Source organism: Psammomys obesus, unplaced genomic scaffold, assembly GCF_907164565.1.
Source record: "Psammomys obesus unplaced genomic scaffold, mPsaObe1.curated_primary_1811, whole genome shotgun sequence".
NCBI classification, from domain to species: domain Eukaryota; kingdom Metazoa; phylum Chordata; class Mammalia; order Rodentia; family Muridae; genus Psammomys; species Psammomys obesus.
Window position 1 is genome coordinate 15,850,015 of NW_026592548.1, and position 24,233 is coordinate 15,874,247.

At 39.0% G+C, this 24,233-nt stretch overlaps 1 protein-coding gene across 1 annotated transcript in view; it reads left to right on the forward strand.

The window, feature by feature from the left end:
• The window catches only part of LOC129682150 (calcium-activated chloride channel regulator 3A-1-like), a 31,138-nt gene extending 15,217 nt beyond the window's left edge, over positions 1–15,921 (forward strand). Inside the window, exons 8-14 of the mRNA XM_055614385.1 lie at positions 98–275; positions 1,558–1,658; positions 9,135–9,359; positions 9,855–10,125; positions 10,970–11,137; positions 11,675–11,914; positions 15,590–15,921. Coding sequence (XP_055470360.1) covers positions 98–275; positions 1,558–1,658; positions 9,135–9,359; positions 9,855–10,125; positions 10,970–11,137; positions 11,675–11,914; positions 15,590–15,921 — 1,515 coding nt within the window. The remainder of the gene's footprint in view (positions 1–97; positions 276–1,557; positions 1,659–9,134; positions 9,360–9,854; positions 10,126–10,969; positions 11,138–11,674; positions 11,915–15,589) is intronic.
• Positions 15,922–24,233: the final 8,312 nt, after the last annotated feature.

Genomic DNA, 24,233 nt, shown 5'->3' on the forward strand with positions numbered 1-24,233 from the left:
ATTTCCACGTATCACCTCAGCTAAGAAAGAGAATGTAGAAAATACGTATGTTCTTAAATTTATTCAGAAGTGACATTCTGTAATTAACTTTTCACAGACAATTACTTCCAGTGACCAGAGTACGTCCGGTTCTGAGATCATATTGCTAACCGATGGGGAAGATGATAAAATACGTTCCTGCTTTGAGCAGGTCAGAAACAGCGGCGCCATCATCCACACCATCGCTCTGGGGCCCTCCGCTGCCCAAGAGCTGGAGACTCTGTCAAGCATGACAGGTACAAGTTTGGACAGAGTTCAGACCGATGTTCATCAAGCAGGAAACTGACCAACCAAACCTGTCTTAAAATTACTTTTTGTCTCTTCCTGACCTTCAATTTAAGTTCCTCTTTCTCCACTTATGCACGTAATAACTTCTTAAATTATTCAGTACCTGCTGCTTTCATTCATCCTTTTTCCATTTTCTATTCAGCTCACTAAACACAACTTCTGTCTTTATGGCTACTCAAATACAATTCCAAAGTGTTTGCTCAATTCTAAAATACCATTCAATCCCACAGCAAAGATTTAGACATCTCATTTTTTTTAAGTGTGGAAGTGGAAATCTGGAAACTACAAGTGATTTTCTCAAGACCACAATTAAAACCCTGGTCACCAGCTCAGGACTTCCCACCTATCCACTCTGCTCCCACAAAATCTGAGTTTGGAATATTTCTGTATCTTCCCTTCCTATCCAGTGTTCCTGTCACACGCTAGCCCAGCACTCACAGCCCCCTGCCTGGCTTACTTCAGAATATTCCAGTTGGCCTTTCTGACATTTGTTGGTTTAGTTAGTATGCCCTGGTTGGTGTGTTTCTGGTGACCATTAGTGGAATTTTTATTCTCTATGAGCTATTCTTTCCTAGTTTTCCATACCCCAAAAAATAATCTCGATTGTACTCACACTATTTATTTTCTGCATTTTGCTGACGTTCATTCTGTTGTAGACTGTCATCCTCTAATGATCTAAGTGTGTTTTGGCCTAACAAAGAAACAAGCATTTGGTCCATACAAGCAGTCTTAAGTCTCCCCTGTCATAGAACCACTGGGTATCTAGGCCAGTTTTACTTATATACTTACATTTGATGATTAGGTCACATAAACTATGAAATTTGTCTTGTGCTTACATTTTTCATTTATCTCTATCTTACCTATTTTGAGTAAGATTTCAGTTAATATAGGTTTATATTAAGTTCAGAGATACTCCGGAAGTCCATGAGATCCTTAGAAACTCATCTTTGGTGGAATTGAAAAAGAAATGTTGACTATAGGCTGGTGAGACAGCTTCATGAGTAAAGGTGCTGACCTTCAAATTCACAACCCAAGTTCAACCCCTGGACCAGTGTGGTGGAAGGAGAGAAGCAAGTCCAACAAGCTATCCTCTGACTTCCATGCATGCACAGGCGCACACACACTAAAATAACGTAATATTTATTTAACAGTAAAATGGAAATGTCAAGTGGATTTTAAAGTAAATTGCTGATAGCACATCTGACTTTCCCATTTAAAACTCCACTTTAGGAGGGCTTCGCTTTTACGCCAACAAAGACGTAAGTGGCCTTATCGACGTATTCAGCAGAATCTCAGCTATGAGTGGCAGCATCTTGCAGCAGGCTCTGCAGGTCAGTATTCAAATACTCAGGATTTTCTCAAATACGCTGCAATATTTTCTCACAGTTGCAATAAATTTCTATCATGCTACTTACTACCTATTCTTTCTCTAATAATCATTCTCTTGCCAAAAAAAAATTTCCCATTGTGAAAAAGGAAAACGCCATTAGAAATTTTTCTTTTTCTTTCTTCTTCCACCTCTTTCCCTCCCCCTGAGACAGGGTTGCTCTGTGTAGCCTTGGCTGTCCTGGACTCAATTTGCAGACCAGGCTGGCCTCGAACTCATAGAGATCCACCTGCCTCTGCCTCCCAGAGTACAGGGATTACAGGCATGTGCCACCGTGCCTGGTTGGAAATTTTCTTTTATATGACATATAAAAAGTGGTCTTTCCCTTGCACTCTTCTCTTCTTAGTTTTACGTGTGTGTGTGTGTGTGTGTGTGTGTGTGTGTGTGCTAGAGAACGAGAGACAGAGAGAGCTATTCAAAAATTCCCTGTCTTTTTTTAATTTATTATTTTTTATATTAACCATAGGTTATTTACTTTGTTTCCCAGCCATAGCCCCCTCCCTCCTTCCCTCCCAATCCTACACTCCCTTCCTCATCTTCTCCCTGACCCTTTCCAAGTCCATTAATAGAGGAGGACCTCCTCCCCTTCCATCTGACCCTAGCTTATCAAGTCTCTTCAGGCCTGGCTGCAATGTCCTCTTCTGTGGCCTAGCAAGGCTGCTCTTCCCTTGGGGAGATGGGGGAGTCGCCACTGAGTTCATGTCAGGAATAGTCCCTGTTCCCCTTAGTAGAGAACATTTGGACACTGAGCTACCGTGGGCTATATCTAAGCAGGGGTTCTGGGTTATATCCATACATGGTCCTTGGTTGGAAAAAACAGTCTCATGAAAGACCCCTGTGCCCTGTGGTGCTTACTCTCCAGGTCATAGTAACTCTCTCTTCTTTCATATGATTCCCTGCACTCTGTCGAAGGTTTGGTTATGAGTCTTTACATCTGTTTTGATACACTGCTAGGTAGAGTCTTTCAGAGACCCTGTGCTGTAGGCTCCTTCCTGTTACTTGTTTTCTCCTACATCCAATATTCATCCCATTTGTCTTTCTAAGTGAAGATTGGTCATCTTACCCCGAGTCCTCTTTCTTGTTTATCTTATTTAGGTGTATAGACTTCTATATATTTATCCTATCTTATAGGTCTATATAAGTGAGTATATACCATGTGTGTCTTTCTGCTTTTGGGATACCTCACTCAGGATGATCAACTCTAGGTCCCATCATTTGCCTGCAAATTTCATGATTTCCTCATTTTTAATTGCTGAGTAGTATTTCATTGTGTAAAAGTACCACAATTTCTGTATCCATTCCTCAACTGAGGGACATCTGGGCTGTTTCCAGGTTCTGGCTATTACAAATAAAGCTGCTGCAAACATAGTTGAGCAAATGTCCTTGTAGTGTACTTGGGCATATTTTGGATATATACCTAAGAGTGGTATAGCTGGATCTTGAGGAAGTACTATTCCTATCTGTCTGAGAAAGTGCCAGATTGATTTCCAAAGTGGTTGTACATTCCCACCAGCAATGGAGGAGGGTTCCCCTTTCTCCAGTATGTGTTGTCACTTGAGTTTTTGATCTTAGCCATTCTGATGGGTATAAGGTGAAATCTCAGGGTCATTTTAATTTGCGTTTGCCTCATGGCTAAGGACATTGAGATTTCTTTAAGTGTTTCTCTGCCATTCTACAATCCTCTACAGAGAGTTCTCTGCTTAACTCTGTACTCTATTTTTAATTGGATTACTTGACTTGCTTTTTAACTTTTTAACTTGCTTTTTGACTTTTTAACTTCTTAAGTTGTTTATATATACTGAATATTAGTCCTCTGTTAGATATAGGTTTGGTGAAGATCCTTTCCTAGTCTGTAGGTTGTTATTTTGTTTTGGCGACAGTGTCTTTTGCTTTACAGAAGCTTTTCAGTTTCATGAGGTCCCATTTATTGATTGTTGATATTAGAGCCTGTGCTGTTGGTGTTCTGTTGAGGAAGTTGTCTCCTGTGCCAATGAATTCTAGGCTCTTCCCCAATTTTTCTTCTAACCGATTTAATGTGTCTGTTTTTATGTTGAGGTCTTTGATCCACTTGGACTTTGTCAAAAATCAAGTATCCATAGGTGTGTGGGTTTATTTCTGGGTCTTCTATTCAGTTCCATTGATCCACTATTCTGTTTCTGTGCCAATACCATGCAGTTTTTATTACTATTGCTCTGTAGTACAGCTTGAGATTGGGGATGGAGATGCCTCTAGATGATCTGTTGTTATACAGCATCGTTTGGGAGATTCTGGGTTTTTTGTTTCTCCATATGAAGTTGAGAATTTTTCTTTCATGGTCTGTAAAGAATTGTGTTGGTATTTTGATGGGAATTGCATTGAATCTGTAGATTGCTATTGGCAGAATGGCCATTTTCACTCTATTAATCCTACCAATCCATGGGCACAGGAGATCTTTCCATCTTCTGATATCTTCTTCAATTTCTTTCTTCAGAGACTTGAAGTTTTTCTCAAACAGGTCTTTCACTTGCTTGGTTAGTGTCACCCCAAGGTACTTTATGTGGTTAGTGGCTATTGAGGAGGGTGTTGTTTCCCTAATTTCTTTCTCCGTCCTTTTGTCTTTGGTATACAAGAGGGCTTCTGATTTTTTGAGTTGATTGTGTATCCAGCCACTTTGCTGAAGGTGTTTATTAGCTGAAGGAGTTCTCTGGTTGAATTTCTGGGGTCGCTCATGTATACTATCATATCATCTGCAAATACTTTGTATTTGTGAAGATCCTTTCCTAGTCTGTAGGTTGTTGTTTTGGCAACAGTGTCTTTTGCTTTACGAAGCTTTTCAGTTTCATGAGGTCCCATTTATTGATACTTTAGTGATACTTTGACTACTTCCTTTCTGATTTGTATCCTCTTGATTTCCTTTAGTTGTCTTATTGCTCTAGCTAAGACTTAAAGTGCTATGTTGAAGAGATAGGGAGACAGTGGGCAGCCTTGCTTTTTCCCTGCTTTCAGTGGGATTGGTTTAAGTTTCTCTCCATTGAGTTTGATATTGGCTATAGGCTTGCTGTATATTGCCTTTACTATGTTTAGGTAGGTGCCTTATATCCCTGATCTCTCCAACACTTTAAACATAAATGGGTGTTAGATTTTGTCAAATGCTTTTTCAGCATCTAAGAAGATGATCATGTGGTTTTTTCTCCTTCAGTTTGTTTATATAGTGGATTACATTGATGGATTTCCATATATTGAACCACCCTTGCATGCCTGGGATGAAGCCTACTTGGTCATGGTGGATGATATCTTTGATGTGTTCTTGGATTCAGTTTGCAAGTATTTTATTGGGTATTTTTGCATCGATGTTCATAAGAGAGATAGGTCTGAAGTTCTCTTTTTTTTGTTGGGTCTTTGTATCAAGATTACTGTGGCTTCATAGAATGAGTTTGGTGATGTTCCATTTCTATTTTGTGGAATAGTTTGAAGAGAATTGGAGTTAGTTCTTCTCCGAAGGTCTGGTACAATTCTATACTGAAACCATCTGGCCCAGGGCTTTTTTTGGAAGCGAGACTTTTGATGACCACTTCTATTTCCTTGGGGGATATGGGACTATTCAATCTTTCTACCAGATCTTGACTTAATTTTGATAGATGGAATTATCAAGAAAATTGTCCATTTCCTTTAGACTTTTCAAATTTTGTAGCTTATAGGCTTTTGTAGTACAACCTAATGATTCTTTGGATTTCCTCAGTGTCTGTAGTTATGTCGCCCTTTTCATTTCTGATTTTGCCGACTTGGATAGTTTCTCTCTGCCTTTTAGTTAGTTTGGCTAAGGGCTTGTTATCTTGTTGATTTTTCTCAAAGAACCAGCTCTTGGTTTCATTGATTCTTTGAATTGTTTTAGTTTCTAATTTATTGATTTCTGCCCTGAGCTTGAATATTTCCAGTCATCTACTCCTCTTGGGTGCATCTGCTCCTTTTTTTCCTAGGGCTTTCAGGTGAGCTATTAAGTTGCTTGTATGCAATGTTTCAAATTTCTTCTTGAAGGCACTTAGTGCTGTGAATTTTCCTCTTAGCACTGCTTTCATTGTGTCCCATAAGTTTGGGTATGTTGTGCCTTCATTTTCATTGAATTCTAGGAAGTCTTTAATTTCTTTCTTTATTTCTTCCCTAACCCAGCTGTCATTGAGTAGCGAGTTGTTCAGTTTCCATGTATGTGCAGGCTTTTTGCTATTTCTGTTGTTGTTGATGTCCAGCTTTAGACCATGATGGTCATATAGGATACAAGGGATTATTTCAATCTTCTTGTATCTGCTGAGGCTTGCTTTGTGACCAACTATGTGGTCTATTTTGGAGAAGGTTTCATTAGGTGCTGAAAAGAAGGTATACTCTTTTGAATTTAGGTGAAAAGTTCTGTAGACATTTATTAGGTCCATTTGATTTAGGGCCTCTGTAAGTGCCGTTATTTCCCTTTTTTGCTTCTGACCGGATGATCTGTCCCTGGGTGAAAGTGGAGTGTTGAAGTCTCCCACTATTAAGGGGTTGAGATCAATGTGTGTTTTCAGCTTTAATAATGTTTTATTTACAAATGTAGGTGGTCTTGTATTTGAGGCATAGATGTTCAGAATTGTGATGTCCTCCTGTTGGAATTTTCCTTTGATGAGTAGGAAGTGCCCCTCCTCATCCTTTTTGATTAATTTTGGTTAATATCTATTTTATTAGATATTAGGATCGCTACCCCAGCTTGTTTTCTGGGTCCATTTGCCTGAAAAACATTTTTTCCAACTCTTTTCTCTGAAGTAGTGTTTATCTTTGTTGCAGAGGTGTGTTTCTTGGATGCAGCAGAATGTTGGATCCTGTTTCTGCAACCATTCTGTTAGTCTGTGTCTTTTTATTGGACAGTTGAGTCTATTGATGTTGATAGATAATAGTGACCAATGAGTGTTAGTTCCTTTTATTGTAGAGTTGGTGGTCTTGCTGTGATTCATTGCTTGTTTTCTTTTAATTTTTGTTGGGAAATTATCTGTATCCTATGTTTTCTTTTGTGTAGTTGTTTTTGTTTGATTGGAATTTTCCTTCTAGTATCTTTTGTAGGGCTGGTTTGCTGTGTAGATATTGCTTAAATTTAGTTTTGTCATGGAATGTTTTGTTTTCTCTATGCATGTTGATTGAAAGCTTTGCTGGGTGTAATAGTCTGGGTTGGCATCTGTGGTCCCTTAATGTCTGCATGACATCTGCCCAGGCCCTCTGGCTTTCACAGTTTCTGATGAGAAGTCCGGTGTGATTCTGATAGGTCTACCTTCATATGTTACTTGGCCTTTTTCCATTGCTGCCTTTAATATTTTTTCTTTGTTCTGTAGGTTTAGTGTTTTGAGTATGATGTGACATGAAGAGTTTCTTTTCTGGTCTAGTCTATTTGCTGTTCTGTAGGCTTCTTGTATGTTTATGGACATTTCTTTAAGTTGGGAAATTTTTCTTCTATGATTTTCTTAAAAATATTTTCCGGACGTTGGAGCATGGAATCTTCTTTTTCATCTATTCCTATTACTCTTAGGTTTCATCTTTTCATGGCATCCTTGATTTCTTGGATGTTTTGTGTTTCGGACTTTTCCGATTTTACTTTTTTTAGAGAGAGGTATCAATTTCAGCAAGTGTGTCTTCAGTACCTGAGATTCTGTCTTCCATCTCTTGAATTCTATTGGTGATGCTTACCTTTGTGGTTTCTCTAAGTTCTTCAGCTCCAGGGTTTTCTCTGTTTGTGTTTTCTTTATAGATTCTAATTCTGTTTTTATGCTTTGCACCATTTCCTTCATCTGTTTGAATGTGGATTCTTGTCTTTGTATAATGGCTCCTATTTTTTTGTTTGTTTCCTCTTTATTTTTTTTTCAAACAGATTTTTTTTAAAGATTTATTTATTTTATATGCAAGTGCTCTATCTGCATGTACACCTGCATGCCAGAAGAGGGCACCAGATCCCAGTACAGATGGTTGTGAGCCACCATGTGGGTTAGCTGGGGAATTGAACTCAGGACCTCAGGAAGAGCATGCTTCCTCCTTATAAGCCACTAATTGTATCACTACTTGGGAAGTTATATTTTTCTGTATTTTTTTAAGAGCTTTGTTCATTTCCTCTTTATTTGCTTCCACTTGGGTGGCTACTATTCTAAGAGATTTGTTCATTTCTTCTTTTTGTTCCTCTAATAACTGCATAAGCATAGCTTTAAAGTCATTTTCTTGTATTTCCGCTGAATTAAAATATCCATTGATTTTGGGGTTTGCTGGTGGAGTCATGATGTCCTGATTTTTGTTGGGTGTGTTCTTACACCGACCTCTGGCCATCTGCTTATCCATAACCTTCACTGTTTGTTCCTGGAATCTGTACTTCAGACTGGAACCATCTTTCTCTGGTGTCTGGAGTATTCTTCAGGAAGATGAGAGAGGTCGAGTGTTTTCAGAGTGCGAGTTGTTGCTTCAGCTGTACCTGAGGAAGAGCTGCTGGTGCAGAATCGCTATTGTGGGGGAATAAGCATGCGCGCGCACGCGTGAAAGTGTGTCTTAAAGGAGAGAGTGCTAAACAGTGTACGTGCTTGGGATATGGGGGTGGGAGCAAGCGCAGGAGGGGATGTGGATGTTAGCGCTGTTCACAAGTGCAGATTGCGGGCACAATACGCCTGCACAGATTTCTTGAATACCCAGTGGTCTACAGTCTGTGGCTGGCTCTGTGAGCTGAACTCTGAACTCTGTGGCTGATGTTGCAGGCAGGACCTGCACACTGTTGCGGGTTCTGTAAGCCTAGGACTGCTCTGTGCTAGAAGCTGTAGGCACAGCAGGCTGGGTTCTGCTCTCTGAGTTGGAAAGCGCTGTGGGCTTCCTCTGCCACCTCTGCCTCCGCCAAGGAGGGATGACGGAGGCCTGTCGTGAGGAAATGCCGGGGGTTTGAGTGTTCTCTGTCTCAAATCTCAAGCAGGGAGATCTGTGCTTGGAGCAGCCAGCACTGTGCTCTTTGCAAGTTGCTGCATGCACTGCAGGCTGCCTCCTCTGCCTCCACTGCCGGCTGCAGTACCTCCGCTGCTGACTCTGTCCGTTAGGGGGAAGTGTCTGGGAATTGAGTCCCCAGGAGGAGTCCACGGAGATGTCCTCGTCTGTTGACACAGGTTGACCTGTATCCTATTGGTGTCAGTTGAGGGTTTGTCCCCCTTCTCCCCAGAAGCCTCGGTGCCGTTGTTTTGGGTTCCGCTGCCCCTCCACTCACCAGTTCGGTGTTTCAGTTCCTCTGCCCCTCAAATACGGTGTGTGCTGGTTGCTGCCATCTTGGATCCCCTATCTATTTCTTCACCATTGTAATTGAATCTTAAATAATGAATTTCAATTACTGTGAACTGCTTAAATTTAAAATTCAGCTACTTAAAATAACAACTAGATTTTATGTGTTTGTTTTTTATTTCTGTTACAGTTGGAGAGCAAAACCTTGAATATTACAGGGAAGAAATGGATCAATGGTACAGTGCAAGTGGACAGTACCATTGGCAACGACACTTTCTTTGTTGTCACCTGGACAGTACAAAAGCCAAAAATTATTCTTCAAGATCCAAAAGGAAAAAAGTACATAACCTCAGATTTCAAAGATAATGAACTAAATATTCGCTCTGCTCGACTTCAAATACCAGGCATCGCAGAGGTGAGTCTAGTCTTTTCACTGTATTTTATTATTCTACCCTGTGTTTAAAGAAAGTAAAAACACATTACATTGTCAGTATTAGAACAATACAGAGTATTTTTCATTAAAAAAGTAAGTACTATATCTAAGCATTCAAATCTATATTATCTATTAGTTTCTAACAATCACATATTAAAAATTATTGAGGTCAATAATGTCTCTACTATTAACAGACTTGCTTAGCATGCATGAGGCCTGTGTTCTGTAGACAGCTCCCTATTTATTTTTCCAAGTAATTGTATATCCCAAGTATCAGGAAAATATCAGAAAAGCTCTTAAAGAGATTTCTTTTGTTTTGTTTTGTTTTCTTGAGACAGGGTTTCTCTCTGTAGCTTTGGCTGCCCTGGACTCACCTTCTAGACCTCGAATTCACAGCAATCCACCTGCCTCTGCCTCCCCAAGTTCTAGGATTACAGGCGTGCACCACCACGCCCAGCTTAAAGAGAGTTTTTCCAGACAGGTACTTGGACTTACAGCCTCTTCAATAAGGATGCCAATTCTCAGTTGCTAACGGTGACAGTGACCACTCGAGCAAGAAGTCCTACCACGCCCCCGCTAACAGCAATGGCTCACATGAGTCAAAACACAGTGCAGTACCCTAGCCCAATGATTGTATATGCACGAGTCAGCCAAGGGTTTTTGCCTGTTCTGGGGGCCAACGTCACAGCCGTTATAGAAGCTGAAGGTGGACATCAAGTCAGCCTGGAGCTCTGGGACAACGGGGCAGGTAATGGCACCTGCACTGACACGATGGCATTTAAATTCTCCTATCGGATTCTATAATTTAGAAGTCAACACTTTTTAAAAATACTTACAAATCTATCTGAGTAATAATGTCTTTCAAGTTTTGTACTTGGTTATCTTGACAAAGCAAGCGTAGACTAAAGCACATTTGTTTTGGTTAAATTCCATTATCAATTTCATATTTCCCATGGAACTTAAGAGTACACCTTTTCCCCTTTCGCTAATGTTAGCTCCGCTTTCCTTGTGTTAGAACGCTTCTTTTCTAATACCCATTGTGTGTACTCACTGGCTGCCCAGGGCAGCCCATATTCACCCTCCTACGCCACCTGCTCCCTCCCTCTTGCTCCTCTCACTTGCGCCCTTCATTGTCTTGGTCTCACTCCTGCTTTCAGATACAATTTTATTTATCTATGTAAATTCCAATATCTACAAATACGTTATTGAAGAAAATATGTAGTTCTGTCTGTATATGCTTCATTGGCTACGATACTGTCATTGCACAAAAGTTGGCTACTAATTTTTTACATTGCTTTTATATCCTGTTTCTTTGCTAAATGTCTTTGTTTATCCTGAGAAATTTTTGGATAAGTTTCTATCATGAAATAAAAGTAACTGCCAATGTTAATTGAATGTCTAAAATAAATTATATTTCCTAAAGCAACAGCATTTGCATGTAATCAAGCCAGGCTTTATATCAAAACATTATGATCTAGGGTTTAAATTGTGCTACACTTTCTGTTAAGCTCATATCATGTGTTATGTTCAGAAACAGTGTCAACGTTCCTTTTAACTTACTACGTGACTAATTACTGTGTTTCATTATCAAGGTGCTGATACTGTTAAAAATGATGGCATCTACACAAGATATTTTACAGATTATAATGGAAATGGTAGATACAGCCTAAAAGTACATGTCCAGGCAAGAAAAAACACAGCCAGACTGAGCTTAAGACAACAGAACAATGCTCTATATATACCTGGCTATGTTGAAGATGGTAAGTGGCACTAAATATATATATTTCATGCTTCCATATAAATACATATATGTGTGTATGAATTATGTATCATGTAGTATTTGTACATATCAAACACTGAAAAGAGTAACATACATGGAAAAGTCACATATAAAATTATGGAGTCATCCTTGCGATTCAAAATAATATTCATGTTAGCAGACCCAGCATAAAACACATTTCCATATATTTTGTTAACATCTCCCTCAAGTTTGTTTCACTCCCAATGAAAAATACATTTCCTGACCTTGTAGAACATGCCCTGTGGTAAAAGCTAGGGAGTTGAATGAAACACAGTCACTGTCACCACAGAACCCCCGCGAAGGTGCTGGGTTAAGCTGAGTTAAAAGATAGTGTTAACTTACCACATTTCAAAACAATACCTCTGAATATCAAAGGCAAGCTTTTCTTCCATTTCCCAATGTCTGCTATCAAGCTACATGAGCCCTGAATAGCTGTAAGGTCAGCAAAAGATACAGACTACATGAGAGTTATTGATACCTGGTGGTGTTTTTATAGGTAAAATTATACTGAATCCACCCAGATCAGGAATCCCAGAAACAGCAGCAGAAATGACTGTGGATAACTTCTGCAGAGTAGCCTCTGGAGGTTCGTTCACTGTGTTTGGAGCGCCCCCTGATGGTAACCACGCTGTTAAGCACCCACCCAATAAAGTCACAGACCTGGAGGCTGTGTTTATAGAGCATCATATTCACCTTACATGGACGGCCCCTGGCAGGGTCCTCGATAAAGGAAGAGGTAAGTTTGACAGTGAGTTTTAAAGTGTTCTAAATAAAATTGAATTGGCATTTTTCCTAAAGTTTTTCTAGTGTCTCACTATAGTGTCTACTGTAGGCCAGTATTCATTTATTTTTATAAGTAAATTTCTAAATCTGTCTGTAAGATTAAGACCCCCCCAATCTCTGCTCCCAGTCTAAGTGAGCTTGAAATTACTTTGAGAACTAACACTAACAGCTTCCTGTTACAGTCTTTGTTTCCTAAGAACAATTTTTCTTAGTTTTCCTGTACTTACAATTCTATTCATTGCTGGGAGCAATTGCATGCTGGATTGGCAAAAGGAAGCAAGAGAGCTTCCTAGAGGCCACCCACTCCCTGGCTTAGGCAAAGCCCCAATGGATTTTGCCTCAAGACTGCTAATTGGTGCTCTATTGCCTCCCGGCACTTGTCTCATCTGCCTGGCATATTGAAACTGAGCATGAATAGACTCTTATTGCCTAGAGCACAGTCTCCCTCCAAAGGTGCAGATTTCCTACAGATGGTTTTGTAATTCCTGATATTGATTCAAGTAATTTTAAAACCCTCCTTTAGTATAGCAAAAACTTCTAGGAACTCTGTGAAGCTCTGTGTGAATTACACCAAAAAGGGAAACCAGATGAAACAAATTAATAATCAAGGCAATACATTCATTCTAGGTTGAGTCCAAGGATAGGGACCAGGTGTACACCACAATAAGAAAGACTACATGAATACAGAAACAAAGAATAAATAGTTAGCTGTACGAAACAAGACAGACACCTGTTTCTTGGAAAAACCTTGACATAAAAGAAAAACTGCTTTGAACATATAATGTACATTTAAATAAAAACAGGATAAAACTTCTCCTTTAAACTCATGAGCATATAGATAAAACCACTGCTTTAAACTTATAATAAACAAAAGTATATAGTTAGATACAGTTCTAAGGAAAGAACTCAGAATCAATAGTCACTGTAAACTCCCTTTTAGCAACTGTATCTCTTTTGAATGAGTTGATTTTTTTTCTGTACATAGAGAACCTTTGTATTATGTGGTATAAAAACCCAAGACAGAATTAAAGATTTGTTGAAGGCACCTGCTTCATTCAAAAATGTGTGTCTGCCTGATTATCTATGTATGTATGTATGTATACATGTACGAAATTGTGAAGCCTGTTAAAACTTGTTTGTTGAAGCCATTGACACTTGTTTGCTTCATTCAAAGATCTGTCCATCTGTCTGATGGTCTATGTTTTCATGAATGGTCTCTGAGAGCTCTCTATATTTGTGTGAATGTATGGTTTTTCTCTTTCTTCTCGACAACCAGCAGCCCTGAAGGCATACTTTTTAAAACCCCTTTGTTTACATTTCTTTTATCTTTTTCTTCCTACTCCACCCCAATCCCTTCCAACACCCCAATATCAAGCAGGAGAGAGAAAGGGTTAGTGGGAGAGGAGGCACAGTTCTCTTAACTGCTTTTTGCTGGTTAGGGTGGTCAAGTTTCTTAAAGCCAGTCCAATCCTTGTTTCTGGAGATCTCTAACTTCTTGTCTCATAACAGCAACCAGGAATAGCAAAGGGGAAGCAGGAGCAGCCTTGTTCTTTCTCAGAGCTCCTCACTCTCTGGGCTTGGCATTTATTCTCTCTCCAGAATCCTCAGATTCAATTATCTGCAGCTGGCAAAGAGCTCCTCTCCGAACCAGCATGAGGCAAATAGTCTGATGTTGTGGACAATCTGAATCAGTCCCACATCCCATACCTGGGCCCAAAACAAAAACATGTTTATCATAACAGCAGCCCCAAATAGCAAGGCCACCAGCCTGAGAGTTTAAGAATCAAAGTATAGACAGAGAGTTTCTTGCTGTGACCAGCAGCCCCAAATAGCAAGGCTATCAGGCTAAGAGTTTAAGGGTTAAAGTATAGACAGAGAGGGTATATCTCTACACAATCAGTGGCCCCAAATAACAAGGTCACTAGCCTGAAAGATGAAGAGTTAAAATACGGCAGCCAGAGTCATCAGCTGAGAGTCAAGAGTTAAGAAAGTTCAGAGTTTCTCACCATGACCAGTGGCCCCAAATAGCCAGAAAGCTTGAGAATTAAAGAACAGAGAGAAACACTAGAAACACCAGCTCCTAGCCAGGATAGGTCTAGAGCAAAAGCCTTTGGACCCTTTTTCTCACCAACGCTGCTGTCCCCCCTCAGCCATCCCTGGACCCCAGGGATGTAGAAGCTTGTTTTTCCTAATTCGTTGATTTGTTGGGTTTTCAAACACAATCAAGTTTCCAGAGGGGTGCAGATTGACTCAAAAATTAAAGCTTTTCATCACATATCTGAAATATCTTTACATTTCCTGACAGCATAAAAATAAAGCCTTGTGGAAAGGGTGTATCTCAGTGGTAGAGTGCTTGCCTAGCATGCACAAGGCCCTGAGTTCAATTCTCAGCACCACATATAGGCATTAAATAACCAAACAAACTTATTTAAATAATTAAGTCCATAGCAAGAGAGGGCATCAGATGTTTTCCTCTCACATTTCAAAACTTAGAAGATATTTTTATATCAATGACTTTGGTAGATTGCTAAAATTAGTGTGTGAGTCAACACTCACATAGACCCCCCCTCCTTTCCTTTCCTGATTAAAAAAAAATAGTAAAGGGGGGGGACATTTCAGACAGCCATTAACACTAACTACTAAATAGTGATAACCACTTCCATATTATAATTATAGCTAAAATAGCTACTTCTAGGTACAAATATTTTTTAATTCAAACCAGAAACTTTTAAAATAGGAAATGCACCAAGTTCTGCCTTGCAATTCAAGCCAACGAATTTTCAAGGACTGTTTCTTGAGAAGTAGAGAGCAATGGAGGAAGGTGTCCAAAGCCAGTCTCTTGTGTTCATACATACACACTAAAGCTAGAATTGAGAGTCATTAAAGAATAGTAGAGGGGCTGTGGAGATGGCTCAACACTCAAGAGCACTGGTTGTTCTTCCAGAGGATCCAGGTTCAATTCTCAGCACCCACAAAGCAGCTGACAATCATCTGTTACTCCCATAGGGGACTATCTCCTGGCCTCTGTCACAGCAGACACAAACATGGTGCACAGACATACATGCAGGCAAAATAACATACACATAATAAAATAAAATATTAAAAATAAATTTAAAAAAGAATAGAGTAGAACTAAGTGCAAGTCGAGGTCAGGCTAGGTCCTGAGCCCATGCTCAATTCTGTTCATCCAACTTCTGGGTCCTCTGACTCCTCCTCAGCTGTTCTGCTCCCACCTGTCTTTCCCTGACGGCTCTCACCTTGCTCTTCTTTCAACTTATATTTTTAAAAATAGAGGATACTATGGTCTTCACTGCACATGAACATTATGTGTTCCTTGTTCTAATTTAAACCTGCGCTCTGCCCTTTCTGTCTTTCTGAAGGGAAACCTGGATTCTGGATTTCTGGTAATAGATGATGCTGAATTAAGTTTCCTGTGATTTTGAAACTGTTTTGAAATAACTGTTCACATGTTTGTCTTTAAAGTCAGTGCAGTGGGATAACCAGACACAAACTGTATCCGGGCTCTCATGCGCTAAAGCTCGCATTCGCTGCTCATACCTCTGGCACAGGCGCAGTGCAGTGGCGGAGACTGGTCCTGGCTAATGAACACGATGTCTCTCTTTTCCAGCACATAGATACATCATCAGAATGAGTCTGGATTTCCAAGATTTTAACAATCATACTTTAGTGAATACTTCTGGTCTGATACCTAAAGAGGCTGGCTCAAAAGAAACATTTAAATTCAAACCAGAAACTTTGGAAATACGAAACGGCACCAATGTCTATATTGTGCTTCTAGCTGACAATGAAGCCGGCCTCACTTCGGATATCTCCAACATTGCACAGGCTGTCAAGTTCATTCCTCCAGAACCTGATATCTCTGCAATGGGTCCTAATATTTCTGCAATCTGTCTAACAGTCTGGGGGTTAACTGTGATTTTTAACTGTATTTTAAACTAGAAAATATACTAGAACTAAAATCCAGTCTTGTATACACCCGTTAAGCACTTCTTTAGAAAGAGTTTATTAAACTCAATGTCTGCCAGTCAACAATTATAACATAGACGTTTATATTCAAAGTTGAAAATTTCCTATCTGAGCTAACTAACACCAATTCTTTTGCTATATATAAATCAAGATTAACATTTCCTCAATCGGTTTGTTAATTGTTCCATTTATTATGAAAATAAGATATCTGTTCTGTTTCACAGTGTGATGCAAATTCATTTTGTATATTAACAAAATAAAAATTCATGCAAGCCTCTTGAAAGAAATTACACATACATAATAGCAAATGACGTTATAGTTTAATTATTTGTAAGATAGTTGAACAGTTTTTGTTTACACAACTGAAATCAAAACGGACTATGGGAGTAATTTGTAAAGAAAAATGGTCAAAAGTGGTCATAAAATCAAATGTCTTTTGTCATTTTCTAAAGGTGTTTCATCAGCACTAGGCACAAAATGATGAGCAAGAAAGCTTTTGCCTATGAATTAATTGTAAGCATCACAAATGATACTCTCTTTCTGTCCTGGGACTATCATTTGATCTTAAGAGCATCACCAAGATGTACAATTAAAACAGAAATTTTTGTCACTATTGTAACCTTTGCATATAGAGCAAAACTTGGTATGTAGTAGATATTCAATGAATACTTGCTAAATAATTAATTCTTTTACACTCTCAAAGGAAAAACAAACTGGCCCAATCACACCAACAATACCCATATAATATATATGCATGTGATAATATGAGGACTTAAAGAAATAAAAATTATCTACTTTATAACATTAATCTTAAAGCACAGTTTCAGAAATTACATATACACACATAGGTGTAGAGCTGTGTGTGTGTAGATAGATAGATAGATAGATAGATAGATAGATAGATAGATAGAAATCTTCAACAAAATGTGTACTCTAATACAATGAAAATTAAGATAGTAGTGCTGCTATGGTATGCTCTTCCTGAGAAAGAAAGTTTTATTAGAGGAAAGCCTTTCTTTATAGGTAAGATTTCAAGAACTTTTTAAATATCTAAAAGGAAGAAGAGTCATGAAGTCATGAAACATCAACAAACCAAATTCAAAATAACAAGTGAAAAACAGTATTACCAAGTTGGCTTCATGCCAGTAATCCAAAGATGAGCTAATATAAAATAACAACTGTATGTAACCACATTAATAACTGAAAAAATGTATCAAGTTTTGACGAAAAGAGAAGGAATGGGAATTTCTGATAGAGGCAGTGGTTTTATTTGGTAACTATAAAAACATGCACACTGCTTACAGGGATATGTGTGTGTGTGTGTGTGTGTGCATACTGTGTGCGTGTGCATGTGTCTGTGCACATGCGAGTGTGTCTGTGTAAACTCAGTTATGTTTTTTGTTTTAATCCCAAGTGCGGGATTTTAGTGTAGGCTTTAGTCTGTAAGCAGCTGATAAATGTCTCACGCTGGGTGTGGTCTTTGCCAGCTGGTAACCGCCTGCCTCCTGTAGCATGGAGAGGGGTGTGGTGTAGGACTCTGAGAGATATAAATATGAGAGCCCAGAGAGAGAAGGTGTGGCAGACAGTGTGGCATATGGTGAGTGGCAGTTTAGAGAGACCAGAAAAGTGGACAGTGTGGCGAGAAACACTTCTGGTGCAGCAGCTTGGAGGAGACTGCCTGCCGCACTGCTGTTAATGGAGAGCTGGCATTGCCCCAAAAGAACCCATGGACCCTAAACAGCCAGGAGAAATAAAGAAGTAAAGAGAGGGTCTGCGGCCCCTCTCCCCACTAACCTTCTCTCTCCTACCTAGGCTTGGGGGGTTGAAAGAGAGAGGCTTTAAGGAACCGCAAATAAAAAAGAGTTTAAAAATGAGTACAACATAATCCCAATACTCAAGAGGCTGAGGCAGGAGGATCACAAGATTGAGACCAGTGTGGGCTACATGGCAAAACATCATTTCAAAACACCTAAGAAACAAACTGTGGACTGGTTTTAAGAATTAGAACCGGAACCTCGTGGGATGCCTCTGCAGCTAAAAGCATGGGAAGCCTTTCCAGAGGACCAAGTTCACTTTGCAGCACCCACTGGAGGCTCCTAGCCATAGGTAACTCCAGCCCTAGGGAATACAGCACTCTCTTTTCACTGCTGTAGGTACATGTGATCCACAGACATTCATGAAGGCAAAGCATCAATGCACGTGACATTTTAAAATTAAGAATTAAAACCAAAAAAGCTCTAAATATTCAGAAGGAACTCAACAAGATGTGAGACATTCATTGATTGACTCTTACACTGACCTGGTTACTTTCTGTGGCTAAACACTGACTAAAACCAATTCAGAGGGAAGAATGGGTTATTTGGCTGACACATCCCTGTCCCAGTCTCTCACTGAAAGAGCCGGGGCTGGAACCATGAAGAAAAGCTACTTACTGGTTTGCTCATTCTGACATGCTCCACTATACAATCCAGAACCACCTGCCTATGAGTGAGAGCTCCCGCAGTGGACTGGGCCCTCCCACATTTATCATCAGTCAAGAAAATGCCTGCAAAGACAGGCCCAAAGGCCAATCTGATGGGGGCAATTCTTCAGTTGAGGCCTCCTTTCCCAGGGAACACTAGTTTGTATCAAGTTGACAATAAACAAAACAAAAGCAAACAAACAAACAAACAAAAAGCTTACCAGCAAGTATAAAACTGAAGGAACTGCATTAAACATATTTCAAACATATAATTCTGAGTAAGGAAAACTGCAAAAAGACAGGTAAGGTGTTATATAATGTATACAAATGCTTCTATATTTGTGATATAAGTAGGCAAGAAATACACTAAACTTCATGAAGATACTTTGGATGGGGACAAGAAGGTAATTTAAGCTAATGGTATTGAATTAAAGATGTATTTTATTTTTAAACTATGTGAGTGAGGGATGGGGTTATATAAATTAGAGTTCAGGTGTCATCAAAGGCCAGAGGGGGATGTCTGATCCCTTGAAGCTGGACTTGCAGGAGACTGGAAATCACCTGATGGGGGAGCTGAGATCTGAAGTCTGGTCCTCTGTAAGAACAGCAAATGCTTTTAACTGCTGAGCCATCTCTCCAGCCCATGATGGGATTGGTTTTGTTTTCTTCACTTAAACAATAATGTTTTAACTCTAGATGTTGGTTGAGTGCAAAATAAGTTATTGTAATTCTTAGCTTTTCAATGAAAGCATAGTTGTTCGTTTTTAAAAATTAAACATTAGTCTTTATATGTAAACTGTCTATTGATACATTCAGACATACATGGACCCAAACTTTGGGTCATTGACCATGACTCAAACAGCAGAGATTTTAAACCATGTTAATTGTGCTTTGCTCTCAGATTCATTGAACCATAAATGGCCACTACACTAAGTAGCACACATTTTCTTGTTTAACCTTCATCTCATCATCACAGGGCAGATGTTATGATGTATTTCCACTTTATTAATAAAAGAACTAAAGTTCAGGGATATGAAGTGACTTGCCCATGATCAGACTATGGCTACAAATGGTGTTGCTGACAACAGAGGTCTGTCTAATTACAAACATTATGCTCATTCCATGACCATCCTAATCCATTCCACAAGTCAACATCATCACCTACCTGACATCAGCAAAATCCTCAGTATTAACAAGTCTCTCATTATTAAGACATTCTTAGTTTTTAGAAATGTGTTTATTTTTATAAATAACCACAAATAATTAATTGGTTAAAGTTTTTAAAGAATAGTTATTTAACATCTTTAAAATCTAGTTTTCAAAATAAATTATCTCACTCAGAATATTTTATAGAGATGTATTCTGTGTGTGTATGTGTGCACATGTGTGTTTGTCTACAAGTGAATAAAAGTTAGAGGTCATCTTACAGAAACTGGTTCTTTCCTTCTACCCATGTGGGTCTTAGGAATCGAAGTCAGGTCATCAGGCACGGCAGCAAGTACCCTTACCCACTGAGCCATCCTTTGAGATGCTTTTATTTACTGCCATAATTTGAGGATACAACATTAAAATACTAGTAAGGTATCTGGCTTGTATTTGGCACTCAATGAAATGTTAATAGCGTTTATGTCTCTTAGATATTTTACAGTTGACAAAGTTCAAGGCTTAATGAAAAAACTAAAAAGAGAATTCTAACTTTCATACTCAATATATAACCACAAAACATCTACAACCTCAGTTTCAAAGTTATTGAAAAAGCATTCTCTCTTTATTAAACTAACATAAAAACATACTATAGCTTAAATGCAATTTTACTCAACACTTTAATTGTATAGCGATTAACTTTTTAGGCTACTCTGACATCTAGTGGAATAATTATAGCCATTCAAAATATATAAAATACATGCTTTCATTACTCTAACAACTAATAGCTGTTATAAGTTTCGATTAATATTTACAATTGGTTTATCTTTTATTAACGCTGCTGTTAATCCTAAACAGCTGTATACCCAAAACACCACACAAAGACTGGCATTTATTTAATTAACCTAGAACACAATGCTGGGTAATAGTTGTTCCATCCTAAACCTCCAAACCCTCATAGTTTCCTAACATTTAGATTTCCCACATTATACTTGCTTTTAATGAAATCTTAGGTCTGGTTCATTGTCCACGTCGCTCCAAGATCTCTGCTCCTGCCTCTGTTCTCCCAGCTCTCATCCCTTCTCCCTCTTCTGCCTCCCCACCTTTCTGTCCTCCCTCTCTTCCTGCTTCCTTTCCTTTGTTCAACATTGTGGTTAGTTGCTTTATTTTGGCATGTTTACACAAAGTTGAGACAGGTGATGAGATGCTTAGAATAAACAGCACAATGCAATGTCCGGATTGAAACCAGAAGTGGGGGAGAGAAATCAGCATTTGAATGAACAAGGGTAAAGTATATACATTCCAAAAGAACATTATACCAACAAATAGCATTCTAAAAGGCAAATCATGTAATGACTAATAGTTGTTTTTTTATGTGCTCGATTGGCTAATTGTTTGTTGTTGTTGCTGCCGCTGTTGTTGTCATCATTGTTCTTGTTTGAGACGGAGTCTCACTAAGTATGTCACCCTGGCTAGCCTGGAACTTTCTATGTAGACCAGGGCCACCTTAAACAGACAGAGATCTACCTGCCTCTGCCACTCAAGTGCTAGGATTAAAGGCATGCACCACCACACCTGGCACTATGAGATTTTTCATATTAGAAATTATATATCAACTCAAGATAACATGAAATAGCACTTCAGATTTCTTTATCCCATTCAACTGATCTGGGTGACTGGCTAGCCATTAAATAAAATACACATAGTCTTCAGGCAGGTGGTAGATTTTGTTCTTTATCCTAAGACTACTAAAGAGACATTAATGGTTGAAAGCAAAAGATTTAACTTGATGAGAACATCAATTTTTAAATTTGGAAGATTTTATAGTTATGAGATCATTGGAAAGTTGCCTTTTGATGGGCTATTTGTTATTACTGAGGAAATATTGTTCATTTTACTTTAGGCGTGTTAATGGCATTATGGTAATACTTAACGAGAAACATCATGCCTTTTAAAGATTTAGTAGATAAGATGAGAGAAAATTTTATGACATGTATGTATATGCAGACCCTTGAACAGAGGCAACAGAGTTACAGAAAAGAATAAAGAAATGACAAGTGAGACCTTGAGGAATCTCCATTGAAGTCCAGGAAAAGGAGGATGTAGGAGAAAGAAGCATTAGAAGTCCTACTTGAGAGGTAGCTGGGCTATCAGAAGACTAAGCTTTTCTGGATGACAGAGGCAGTTTTTATTGTGACAGGAGAGGAGAGGTGATAGGATCAAGTGGAAACAGGATGGAGAATGGTGGTCTGGGCTGAGACGATAAAAACTTGCTGCACAAGTCCTGAGTCCTGATCCTAGAATGCTTGCCAATGCTAGGCACGGCTGCTTGCACCTGTAAGCTCAGCACTGTAGGGAGACAGGAGGATCCCTGCAGTGCACTGCATACGCCTCTACCTTGTCATGCAAGTGCATGGGCACATGTGCCCACACATACACAGGGATACAACGCCTAAGCCACATACACAAAAAGTGAATTGATCTTTTAAGAAAGAATGCTTGTGGCCTGGAGAAACGGCTCAGAAGTTGGAAACACTGGCTGGTCTTCCAAAGATCCTGAGCTCAATTCCCGGCGGCCACGTGGTGGCTGAGAACCATCTATAGTGAGAGCTGGTGCCCTCTTCTGGTGCACAGGCACAATGCAGGCAGAATACAGTACAAATAACAAATAAATAAAAATTAAAAAAAAAGAAAGAATGCTTGTTTCTCTATATTTTCTAGTAACATTGGACATTACTGTTAACTCCATTTTACTCTCTACCAATAATAAAAACAATTTAAAAAACCAATACAAGTCAGCAGAAAGGAAAACAAAGGAAAGATGAATAAATACAATAGTTCCTTTTACTTCATTTTAATATATAATTAAAATGAATAAAATGGATATGTCTAAGACTAAAACAAGTAGTTTGGAAAAGAGTCAGAGATGGTGTAGAAAAATGCATACCTGTATCCCAGCACTCAGGAGCCTGAGCAGGAAGATTACAAGTTCAAGACCAGCCTAAGCTACAGAAAGACCTTGATTCCAAAACAAATAATAAAGAGGAAAAAAAAATCTCATACAAAGTAACTGTGTGTCCTCCCTCACCCTCCCTCTCTCTGTCCCTCCATCGCTCCCTCCATCCCTTATTCTCTTACTCTGTTGTTCTCATTGTCAGACATGAGGGATGCACGGCCAAGTCTTGGCGCCCAAAACTTGGCACGCATCACCCATGTTTCATCTATATTTACAGAGAAAGACAATAACCGAAATGTCAACACTGGCTAACCCTGAGAATTTGAGTTACTAGTTGCTTTCATGGCTGTTCGTTTCTATGCCGTTTGAATATTTTAACACCCATGGATTGTATTCATTAAATCAGTAAAGTATTTGTTTTAAAATACAAAACCAAACATAAACAAGAAGTGGTATGTGAGTGTAGGCATGCACACACCCATCTTAGACATACCTATACTTGGAGAGAAATTGAAGATAAAAGCAGTATAAAAAGATACAAATACAAAGTCAAGGCTTCCTCCCCTTTCTGCTCCACAGCACACATAACCTACCTTCCTTCCTTCCTTCCTTCCTTCCTTCCTTCCTTCCTTCCTTCCTTCCTTCCTGCCTTCCTCTCTTTTTTTTCATTCATTCGTTAAAAGAAGCTGGAGAGTTAGCTCAGGACCAAAGTTCAGCTCTCAGTTCTCCAGTGCAGGAAGTTACAGTGTCTATCACTCCAGGGTATTTCCCTTCTGGCTTCTGAGTATGCCAGCCATGCAGTGCATGGACATACAAGCAGGCAAAACACCCATATACATGTTTTTAAAAAAATCTCTTCTCACTGTAACTTAGCAGATGCTCTTGTCTGCTATTGTTCCTTATTAATATATAGCAAAATTCACCCAAATAATTTAACTTTTAAGTTGTTTAAAACAGCATTAAAAAGCAAATTTTAGAGATATTATCACAAGTAAAAAAAAAAAAAAATTGACCACAAGAAATTACTGTTTGTTTTATCACCTTTTAACAGGGTTACCTTGCAACCACTCACCACACCTACCTTTTTTCCTGGAAGTTTTGTGTTAGTTAAGTTGGGAATGGAACCCACGGCCTAACACGGTACTCTTGGAAAATTCAACCCACTTAACTACAGCCTCAGAATTTTCTCTTGATTTTTTTTCAATTATATAACTGACCTAAAACCTAAAGAGAGGTTCTGGGAGCATAAGACCCCTTTAGTTCTTGCACAACAGCAGAGCAAATGTTAACAGTTGCCTGTCCTATTAACTATTCTCTCCTTCTTTGCTAGCACAAGCTCTATTTTGTTCAAGATAACAATATTTACTGTTAAAAAATAAGCGCTACTGTTCTCTCACAAACGCTCTTAGTTTTTTTTAACGGAGCGCATTACATTTATTAGATTGAATTGCCATTGTGAGGAACTAAATGGCACAGTCCTAGCTAATGACATGAAAATCAACACTTACTAGCCGGGGGATATGGAAACGCTTGATTTCAAAAGGAGAAAGAACACTTAAGTTGGTGTGTACTTTTGCCTTTAGCCTTCATCTTCTTCTTAAGTTGGGAATACATGTAATACCTAGAGGTTCCAAAGGCATCTTGAGACATCAAAATGAAAGGTACATGCTAAGAATAATAAAAGAGAATTTAGCATATACAGTGGTTTGGTCCCCAGCATAAGGG